Source organism: Camelus bactrianus, chromosome 10 (assembly GCF_048773025.1).
Source record: "Camelus bactrianus isolate YW-2024 breed Bactrian camel chromosome 10, ASM4877302v1, whole genome shotgun sequence".
Classification (NCBI taxonomy): Eukaryota; Metazoa; Chordata; class Mammalia; order Artiodactyla; family Camelidae; genus Camelus; species Camelus bactrianus.
The window spans coordinates 12,225,234-12,236,276 of record NC_133548.1 but is presented as its reverse complement, the minus strand read 5'-3'; the positions used below and the strand labels follow the sequence as shown (position 1 = coordinate 12,236,276).

At 55.0% G+C, this 11,043-nt stretch overlaps 1 protein-coding gene across 1 annotated transcript; it reads left to right on the top strand.

The window, feature by feature from the left end:
• The first annotated feature begins 425 nt into the window (after positions 1–425).
• On the top strand, positions 426–8,563 carry LRRC55 (leucine rich repeat containing 55). Its single transcript, XM_010952411.3, has 3 exons — positions 426–709; positions 1,537–3,066; positions 6,833–8,563. The coding sequence occupies exons 2-3, from the start codon at positions 2,367–2,369 to the stop codon at positions 7,066–7,068; spliced, it is 936 nt and encodes a 311-aa protein (XP_010950713.1). The 5' UTR covers positions 426–709; positions 1,537–2,366; the 3' UTR covers positions 7,069–8,563.
• Positions 8,564–11,043: the final 2,480 nt, after the last annotated feature.

Here is an 11,043-nt window from a genome sequence, read left to right as displayed (position 1 = left end):
CTCTCCACTAAGTTCCCTTCTCCATTCCAAGCCCTCTCTACTTTTCCTTCTGGGTCTGATGCCCTTAAACTCCCCTTCCTCCATCTCGGATTCCAGGTGCATGCCTTTGCCCCTACTCCAGTCTCTCCCTGCCTGCTTCTCTGCCCCCGTCCCTGTCTCACCCTGTTTACCCTTCCTCCGCCCCTTCTTCCCCTTTGCCCCATCACTAGGACCCTGCGGGTGGCTGTGGATCCTGTGACTGCTTCGTTGGCTTCATCTTGGTGGGGTCCATAGCCAGCTCTCCTGTTGCTCAGAGATGTGGAGGCAGTTGCTAAGAGACAGTGAAACGTCAGTACCTGGCCCTCGAGGAAAAAAAGGGAGAGAGGAGGGGGAGAGGGGGAGGGAGGGGAGGACCTGGCAGAAGCCACATACTCCAGCAGCCTCAGCACCAGCTGAGTTTCAGGAAGAAGCATTCGGATTCTGTGAACTTTCTTCTAAGCATCCTCTCTCTGATTCCGCTTTTGAGTAAAAGAAGGGGAACAGCAACGGGGACCAGAGGACGGAAAACCACAGAGGATGCTGCCCCGGGATCCAGGAGCCATGGAGGAGGAGAGGCCGGGGGAGGGGACGAGCCTGGGAGGCAATCTGTTCTCCTGAAGCAGCAAGCGGGGATTCCAGGACAAGGAGACCCGTGTCTGCTGCAGATGGATGGCTGTGTCCTTGGAACAGAGTAAGTGGGCTCCTGAGGGCCTCTGGGGGTGCAGGGGGAGACCTTGGGGCTTAGAAAAATGAGTCTGGTGAAGGGGACTCGGGGTGGTCTCCCAGCAAGCGGGATCAAGGCTGGATGCAGTGAAAGAAGCAGTGCTGGCCGGGGGGTGAGGGGAGAACAAGTGAGGACAGCAAGTGGGCACGAGAGAAGCGAGGGGCCAAGGAGGATGCGAGCTGGACAGCGAGCTGAGACGCTGGGTGTGTCATCACACTCAGCCTCTCTGCCTGACCAAGTGTGGGTGTGGGCTCAAGCCGGGGGCAGAGGGGAGAGCGGAGCATTTGTGGGAAAGGATGCTGGGATTAGGGGTGTGCCCTTGGGGGGAGGTGAGGGCATCTGGGGAGGGGGCTCTGCAGGAGTGTGTGTGCAGAAGGGAGTGGGAGAGAAAACTGGGGAGGCGTGAGTGCAGGGCAGGGCAGAATATGGGGGAGTCACAGGAGAAGAACAACACGAACGTGTGTGTGTATGTAAGAGAGATGGGAGTGCTAAGAGTGTGGAAAGCAGGTATGCAAACGGCTGGTGTGTATGCATTTTTCTTAGAGAGTTATTCAAAGGTGGGTGTTTGGTGCTGATGGGGGCGGGGCCAGGAGAAGAAAATGCCCCGGGCCCAGGACAGACCCCCAGGAGCAAGGCAGGACGGCTGCAGGGCGGGGTGGAAGCTTTGTGGGAGAAAACAGTGTGAGGACGGGGTCTGTGGAGAACTTTGTGGTTGCGGTAAGGAGCCTAGGAGAGAGGACAGCCGGGAGAAGGGGCACTGGGTTTCTCTGCCTGAGCCCCTTCCTTGTCGACAGAGGGAATTCTGCTTCTGCCTGCTGAGCACAGAGCCCGGCTGCAGGAGAGGTGCTGGCTCGGAGAAGTCGCCTGAGCTCTCCTCGCTGCCCACCGCCCCACCCCACCTGTCCAGCACCTCCGGGATGCATGGCTCTTTCCAGCCTCAGTGGCCGACAGTGGGGCTCCCTTGGGGTCCCTCCCTCCCTGGGAACTTCAGTAGCCATGGAGGCTGAGGACTGAGGCTTTCAGATGCCCATGGAGAACGCCCCCGGCTCCCTTCCCAAACACCCACCCCCAGGACCCTCCTGGGATTGAGCCCTCTGGGCCACCAGAAGAGATGGCCTCTGAGACCTTGAGTGTGGGAGACTCGGATGCAGCCCTGGCCTCCTAACCAGTCCCAGGCTTGGGACAGGGCTTAGGGTTTTTCAGACATGCCAGGACCTTTACAAGACACTTTTCTTGCCTTCCACTGCCCCTCCCACCTCTCAGACACAGTCCAGAGAGGAGCACCCAGCAGTCATGGGTGAGAGGGACACAAAAGGCCTGCAGGGACCCTTCCACAACCTGCTGGCAGTTGGTCCAGCCACATCCTCGTCTCCTTCCTTTCTCAAGTTTTGATTAACTTTTCAGACCCTGGGGGACATCTACTGGGTGTCTCACCCCTGAGGCTCCAAAGAGGACTCCCTGTGGATCTCACCGAGGGAGCCCTCTGGTACTCAGAGGCTCCTGGGAAAGGCTTGAGCCATGAGACCACGTGCTCCAAAGCCCCACCTCCCAGGGTTCTGGCCCCCAATGGAGCTGCCTTTCTGAGCCACTGGCTCTTGATTCCATAGACGCAGCCCCAGCCCCGATGGGCTCCCTTCAGCACCGTCGTTGCCAGCAGCCTAAGATGGGTGATGCCTGGTCCCGGCTGCCCTGGCCTGGGCCCCCCTGCCCAGCCATGCTCCTGGTCTCCCTCCTCTTGGCAGCAGGGGCGATGCACTCAGGGGCCAGCACCAGCTGCCCCGTCCTCTGCACGTGCCATGAGCAGGTGGTGGACTGCAGCAGCCAGCGGCTCTTCTCGGTGCCCCCAGACCTGCCTAGGGACACGCGCAACCTCAGCCTGGCCCACAACCGCATCGCGGCCGTGCCGCCAGGCTACCTCACCTGCTACGCGGAGCTCCGGGTGCTGGATCTGCGCAACAACTCCCTGGTGGAGCTGCCCCGGGGCCTCTTCCTCCACGCCCAGCGCCTGGCGCACCTGGACCTGAGCTACAACAACCTCAGCCACGTGCCAGCCGACATGTTCCAGGCCGCCCACGGCCTCGTGCACATCGACCTGAGCCACAACCCGTGGCTGCGAAGGGTGCACCCGCGGGCCTTCCAGGGCCTGGCACAGCTCCGGGACCTGGACCTCAGCTACGGGGGCCTGGCCTTCCTCAGCCTCGAGGCCCTCGAGGGCCTGCCGGGGCTGGTGACCCTGCAGATCGGAGGCAACCCCTGGGTGTGCGGCTGCACCATGGAGCCCCTGCTGAAGTGGCTTCGGAATCGGATCCAGCGCTGCACGGCGGGTAAGGGAGGGGGGCCCCGCCCCACTGACAGCAAACGCTCCGCAGGAAAGGGAGGGGCTTAGAGACCCTGAGTACCCTGAACCGGGCTCCCTTCTTTGTGCAAGGGTCTCGCACTGTGTAGGGCTTTGCTGAGAACCTGCTGTGCGTGTCAGGTGCCGCCAGGGACCAGGCATTAATGAAACAGGCGCCACCCTTGCCCGTGTGGTCCTTATGACCTCATGAGGCAGACGGAGAGCAAACAGTCAGAACAGCTAATTAACAACAGTGTTCGCTGAGTGCCCACCATGGCTGCGGAGCTTGGCCGGCGCTACCTCGTTAGACCCCACTTTTACCGTCCCCATCTTACAGGTGAAGCACCTGAGATCGAGAAAGATGAAAAGACTTGGCCAGAGTCACTCATTTAGAAAGTGGCAGAGCTGTTTGCCTTCCAAGTCTATTTGACCTCTAAGCTCTGTTCTATTCCAGCAGACTCTTTTTAAGTGCTGAGTGCTGGGAGAAATAAAAAAGACTAACCCTATTTATTATAGTACTTACTGTCTGCCAGGCCTGATCCTAAACATTACATGTTTTAGCTTATCTCATCCTCACAGGAACCCTAATGAGACGCACAAACACGCATACACACAGGGAGGAGGAAACCGGGGCACAGAGAGGGTCAGTAACTTGCCCAGCATCCCACAGCTGTTAAGGCTTGGAGGCAGAATGTGAACCCTGGCTCTGGTGTCCTGAAGGGTCAGTTCCCAGGCGAACAAGAAGTGTCAGGGCTTAGGTTCTGAGTCAGCAAAAGAGCCTCGGAGTTCTGCAAGGTTTGGGTGTGGGGTATAGATCTGAGAAGAGAAACCGGGATGTGGCAATTTAATAACTGGGGACTGAAGGGGCCAGAATCATACAGGTTCGAAAGGCCCTGGCCTCTCCCGGTGGTGTCTGAGCCTGGCCCGCAGGCAGGCAGGCAGCATTCAGCTGTGGCCGCCAGTCAGCAGCCCTACTGTGTGGCCTCACTAAGCCTCGGCAGTCGTAGCTGGGGACACTCCCTAGGGGCTGTCCCAGAGCCCGGGCTCAGAGTGTGATACAGAGAAGTGATGCTGAATGAAGTGGGAGGGAGAGGAGGACTGAGTGGGGAGCCCAGGATCAAAATAGTTTGGGGGGGGGAGGGGGCTGTGGGTCACGATTCCATTGTTCCCACAGAGCTGTGGGAGGAAGTTCTCTGGGACCAAAATAGCTGGGGACTGAGATGGGACGATGGTAGGGGGCATGAAGAGGGGGCTGCCTGGAGCGATCTTCCCACCAGCTTCACCTCTGCCGGCCACACCTCCGCCCCTCTCTCCTGTGCACTGAGGACAGAAGGGGCACGCGGGGGCTCCTCCATCATCTCTGAGGTCCCTGCTGCCCTACACACTCCCAGCAAGCGGGAGTGGGGTCCAAGGTCCCATCAGCACAGCCTCAGGGCACTACAGGTGAGGGACCCGAGCCCCAGCAAGGGAATGGGACTGGCCTCTGGCCACCACTGGCAATGCAGCATCCCTGTTCCTCCGCAGAACGCACTTTGTGCCACGTCACACTCTCTGAGATATTTCCTGTTGGGGGCAAAGAACTTGCCAGTGTAGGTAGGACAAGGGGACCTTCTTCACTTTGTCTTTTCCTGCTTCGTCCTTTTTCTTCATGAGATTCCCATTACTATCCCTAATTTTTAGACAAATCCCAACAAAGAGGGCCATAAGGGCACCTGTGGGATATAAGTCAACTTCAAGACTGGTCCCTTGACTTGACCAGAGGGCTTTGTCAGCCCCAGGCTCCCATCCTGCACTCCTGTGGACTCTGCCAATTGCCCTCGGGGTCCCCACGTCCCCGCCTCGCAGTGCCTCCCCATCACCCCACTCATGTGCACAGTAGACTTTGGGGTTTGGCATCTTCCAGTTCCAAGAGGAGAGCCCCGTGATGGCCGACGCCAAGTGTGACCTTGTCCTGGGCAGGGTCTGGAATTCTGTGCAAATAGCCTACAGAGACCCTTCCACTTGGGATCTGGGGCAGGGTGCACCCTTCCTCTGAGCCTGACTCCCCACTTCTAAGGGGAATAATGCTCACCCATTTCTCACGAGGGTCAATCCAAATCCATTATTTTCTTCTTTGCCCTCAAAAACTCCAGAGTGAATAAACAGCATGTAGGCACCACATAATTTTTAAATCTCCTTCACACTGACTCTCGTAGATAATTGGTTAAATTATCCCCTTCTTACATATTTCCTTTCTTCATAAGAGCCATAAAAGAAAACTAGACTTGCCCAAGGTGAAAGCTTGGTTAACCTTTCTCCCCTGAGTGAAGGGATGGCTGGCTGCTCGGAAGCCAGTGGCTGGCGCTGCAGGGCAGAATGCTACCGGCCTGCCTCCCCTCCCAGGCACAGTAAGACGAAACCGCAGACAGCCAGCATGTATTTGTACAAGTGACCCTGGAAGGATGTGGTGGGACCATCAATGCTGGAAAGAGCAGTAATCCCACTGATGGTGAAGCCTCTTCCTGCAGAAGTCTGTGTGCGGAATATGACCCCACTGCTCCGTCCAGGGAGCCCAACCTAGGATGATAGTAAAAACCCACACACCTACACAGTCCTTACTATAAACCAAGAAAACACCGTTATACACGATGGCTCACTGGACCCTCACTGAAACCCTAAGACAGAGTTAGTTTTATTATCCTCGTTTTACAGATGAAGAAACCAAGGCACAGAGAGGGTAAGTGACTTAGGTGCAATCACACAGCTAGGGAGGGATAGAGGGGGATTTGAACCCAGGCCACCAGCTGCAGAGCCCCATACGCTTAACCCGACCCTCTGTGTATCTGGAAAAGCCACATGGGGTAGGAGAAAGACCCAATCCTTCGGAGTTGGACAGAGTCATTCATTCATATATTCATTTAACCAAGATGCATTGAGCACCTACATGGGCAGGACCCTGTTCTGATGCTGCTTACCAGTACCACTGGAGGGAAGGAGACGGACAATAAACTGTGAGACAGTGGTAAATACAGTGGGGAAAACTTAAGCACAGTAGGTAAGACAGAGAACACCTAGAGGAAGGTGGAATGGGGGTTGCTATTTTATAAAGGATCACAAAGGGAGACCTCCCTGATAAGGTGATATCTGAGCGAAGTCCCAGAAGAAGTAAGGGATCAAGCTGTGCAGAGATCCAGGGGAGAAGTATCCTCACAAGGGGACACATACAAAGGCTCCTCCTCCCCACCCTGAAAGGGCCACACTCAGGGTGATGGGAGAATGGCCAAGAGTAAGTAAGGTGAAGTGCAGATGGGGCAGAGTAAACAAGAGAGCGGACGGGATGAGGAAGGTCCGAGTGGGAAGGAGGAGATGCCAGGGGAGGGTTTCCAGCCGAGAGTGATGCGGTGGGATGTCAGGTTTGAAAGGATCGCTCAGCGAGCTGTGTCCCGGTGGTTTAAAGGCAGAATCCTACAAACCAGCTCGGAGGCTATTGCGCAAGATGAAGATGATGTCCCACAGAAGCCCCGGGTCTACCGTTAGCAGTGACAATTGGACTTGGGGCAAGTTACTAACCTCTCGTAGCGGCGATCGCCACATCTATGAAAGTAGAAATAAAATACTTGCCTTGAGGGTTGTTGAGGGCACTAAAGAAGCTGGGTAAAACATTTGGTACATGGAGGAAACTCAATAAAAACCCAACTTCTCCTGGGAGGGGTGGGGGCTCTCCCGTCCTGCTCTCCCCTCCAGGCACCTCACCCTCCCCGGGTTGTATGTTGCAGATTCTCAGCTGGCTGAGTGCCGAGGTCCCCCGGAAGTCGAGGGTGCCCCCCTCTTCTCCCTCACTGAGGAGAGCTTCAAGGCCTGCCACCTGACCCTGACCCTGGACGATTACCTCTTCATAGCCTTTGTGGGTTTCGTGGTCTCCATCGCATCCGTGGCCACCAACTTCCTCCTGGGCATCACCGCCAACTGCTGTCACCGTTGGAGCAAGGCCAGCGAAGAGGAAGAGATCTGACATGGGTGCCTGGTGGCCCTCCACGCTGCTGACCGCCACTGCCGCTGACCACCGGGCACCCACCCTGGCTGCCCGCTCTGGCTCCGTGGTGCCAGGGGCCACCTCTGTGCAGAATATGACTCCCACTGACTCAAGCAAGGTCAGGAAACTACTTTCGTGTGAGTGTCTGCTGTGGGCCAGGCACCGTGCTAGGAACTGGGACCATTAGATGAATCAGACCTAGTCCCTGCCCTCCAGCACTCACCTCTAATAGAGGAGAGAGATTCGAAAACTCTTGCCTTTAAGACATTTGTCAGCACTCTGAGCACATAGTGATGGAAGCCCAGAGCACAGGTCATCAACCGTGCCTAGAAAAGCCCAAGAGAATTACAAGAGTGGAAGTGCTTTGTGAACTGGGTCATCTAACAGTGTCTGCTTTGTCAGGTAGATGAAGAATGGCAGACATAAGCAAATGACAGAGGCCAGAGCGAGCCTGGCGTGTTGAGAACAGTGGACACTCCCTGGTGACTTTAGTATACAGAGTGGGAGTGGCAGGAGACCAAAGCTTTCCCTCTGGCCCGCCATCTGCCAGCTCTTGGCATTGCCCACCCCTGCCTCTGGAGGGTGAGATCCCCTCCGAGCCAGCCCCCTGAGCCTCTTCCTACCCACAGCTACTAGGTGAGACCGCCTCCTGCTGGCTGGCCCCATCCTACATGGCCAGTGTTGCCTGCTGGCGAGGCCCCGGGTAGCAAACTGAGGATGGACCCTTTCTCCTGCCCCCGTCTCCTGCCTCTCACTGGAGCGTGGGCTTCAGAGAGGGGACCAGCAGCGCGGCAGCAGGAGCCCTGGCACCCTGGGAGCCCTCATCTTGCGACTGTTCTTGCCACGGTGCTCACACCACGGGGCCCGACCAGGGAAGTGCGCGGTAGGCTGCAGCCCCGGAGCAGGACGGTACCCAGGACCGAGGGAAGAAAGAATCACCACAGTTGTGACCAGAGGAGGATTTGCTCTTCCTTCTAAGCGACTGGACTGTCAAGCACAAGGGTGAGAGAGCTGTTAATTACCAAACACTTGCCAGTGTCAGGCACTGTGATAAGCTCTCTCCACAGATAGTCCCCTTTCATGCACACAGCATCTTCCCAGGCGAGCATGGTGGTCCCCATTTTACAGAACTTAAGGAAGTAAGGCTCAGAGAGGTTAAAGTCACATGCTACTTAACGAACAAAATAAAGTCTGTGCTCCTTCTGCTACCCATCCAGGCTGGGGAGCCTCAGAACTCCCTCTAACGTTTGTCTAAGTTCAAAGTCAATAGTGCTAATGAAGCTCCCCAAAAAGACCAGGCACTCTCCTGGGCACGTTTAACTCTGTGGACTCGTTTATTTCAATTCTCCCAGCAGCACTGCCTAGTGGTTTTTATTAGTCCCATTTTACAGAAGAATTCACTGTAGAGGGCTGAGTGTCTTACCCCAAGTTATCTGGGACAAACTCTAGAGGGAAAGTGATAGGCAGCTCCATTCAGGGAAACTGTGTCTAATCCGTCAGTCAAAACATCAAATAACTTCACGAGCAAAGCACAATTGTCATCATGATGTCATCGTCTTCACCTTGGCCATCAGTTTCATCATCCTCACGATTATCTTCCCTGCGTTTGTTCAGCGCTGGACAGTTTATGAAGTACTTTGACATCGTTCTCCTTGACTTTTCATGCCCCTGTGTGGGAGGCAAACCAAACATCATCACTCCTGTTTTACAGATGGAAAAACAGAGACTCAAGAGCGGGTGGGACTTGACTCCGTGGCAGGGTGGGGGCTCAACTCCAGCTCTCTCTTTCCAGTGCCTCCCCAGGTGCTCGAGGAGGAAGATGCCTGGGAGGGCTGGGTAGGGGGGCCCTGGGATTCAGCAGCCATGAAGGTCCTAATGGATCATCTAAATAAAGGGCAGTAAAGCTGGCTGCCTTACTGACTGAGATACACTCATGTTAAGGCAAATCGCAGCCTCTGAAACAGAAGTAGCACAGAGCGCATCTGAAAAGGAGACACCCACCTTGCAACATGTAAAGAACACACCAGAACAGGTGGCCTTGGGGGCAATCGTGCAAAAAAAGGTGAGATCTCTGGGAAACAGAAGAGGAAGCTGTGTTAACCCATCCGACTTGAGCTCTGCTGTGCTGTGTTGGAAGAGATACAAAGGGAGCAGGAAAGCAGCAGGGTGGGGACCTCAACAGGAGATGGGGGGGCCTCCAGGCACAGCCCAGCACGTTGGCAAGGCTGGTGGGGACTGGAATTAACACAGGGACTTTCTGCTTTGCCCCTGGCTCCAGCAAGCTTGCATCACCCATCCTCCAGGCAGGCTCACAAGGAATGAAGCAGCAGCCTTCCCCTCCTCATGCTTCCCTGAGCTGGTCAACCAAAAGCATGCCCGAAGTTTGCCAGACCTGGGTACTTGAACTCTGTGTCTCCTGCATCTCACTTACAACATCTGGGAGCAGAACTGTGCCCTCTTTTCTGCCGCTGTACCCTGGGACGGCCAACTGGGGCTGCTCTCCACCAACCAAGCTCACAGCCTAAAGTGTTTGGGGAGGAACTTATAGAAATGATGGTTCTGTCATGAATAGTTAAACCTCCTGCAGAGGGGCACCATATACATCTATCATACTCTCTTAGAGACTCTGGTTTGCTGAAATATAGCTAATATATTTTAAGACATGTAATCTTTTTTCTTAGAACTAGACCAAACAAGCCAGCCCTCGAGATCAAACGTCCTTTCTAATAATACTATTTAGCTCCCATCAATGGCAAACTTTTCTGAGTAGGATACAGGCTTTTAAAGAACAGATGCTTATCCAGCTACTAGGATGTCCCCAGTTAACTAAATCACACTGGAGAAAGCACTTAACTTCCCTACTGCCAAGGGATTCCCTGCTTCTCCCCTGCCCCGCACCAGCCCGTCTTGTGCAGGCTGGCAGAAGCAAGCTTCTAGAAGTAATCGAACAGTCTTGGTGGGAACTGTTCCCATGACCCTGCTGACCAAGGGCCATGGTGTTGCTCCTACAAGGTTTCATCATGCTTTTTCCCGACTGGTTAACATGTAAGTGTTGGGGTATCTCTGAGTCCCTGTGCGTGTTGATGAGGTTTCATGGATGTTGGGTGTCTACTGGAGAGGGGCCAATGCCTCTGGAGCCCGAGTTCATGTCTCTGACACCGTTTACTCAGCTATCAGTTTCTTGTATCACTTACTACACTAAGATGGAATCCTCTTAGGGTTGGGGTTGGAATAGCTGCTCAGAAAATACAAGATTCATAGACGTGGTTGGGGCAGTCTAATGACAGTCAGGCTGCTTCCCTCAGTTCTCTGCACTTCAGAGGTCTGTCCTCATCACAGAAGCTTTCTTCACTGAAAGGATAGCAAAGACTCGCTAACCAACAGGGTTATGATGGTCAAGATCTGGGCCAAGCAAATTGTTCTTTAGAAAAGACCAGACATCTATACACCACTGCTCTGGACCAATTGCCTCCGGCCCCCCTATGACAAACCCTCATCTGTTACTCTACTCCTGCAAAGGATCCCAGGAAACCCTGCAGACATAGGTCCCCTGAGTTGCTATAGAGTTTGCTGGCTCCTTTCAAGGAGCTTGGTGTATGGTGGAATTTGAACAGACCAAGACAGCTACTTCTCCATCAGGGAAGACCTAGAGCTCTCATTCGCCCCTCTAGACGTCTTTTGTTTATATCACTTTGACATCCTTTCCAGACCTAGAAGAGTAGGAGACACTTCTGTCCATTCCTCAGAAGCACATCTTCCCAAAGCTAGAAAAAGCCATCCACTGTCCCCACTCCAGAAGGAGGCAAAAGGGAAGCGAAGGAGGCAAGTTGCAAGGCCCTTCGTAAATCACCATCCTGTTTGCCACAGCACTGGGTGGCGAGCTCTGGATCCGCAGAGCTCAGTTGTGGCATGCTGATGTCGGGGGTGGGAGGGTTAGGGCGGGGTAGGGAAAGG

Coding starts and splice junctions, on each gene's coding strand:
- LRRC55 (XM_010952411.3), top strand. CDS start 2,367: ATGGGCTCCCTTCAGCACCGTCGTTGCCAGCAGCCTAAGATGGGTGAT. Junction 3,067..6,832: donor GATCCAGCGCTGCACGGCGG/GTAAGGGAGGGG, acceptor TGTATGTTGCAG/ATTCTCAGCTGGCTGAGTGC.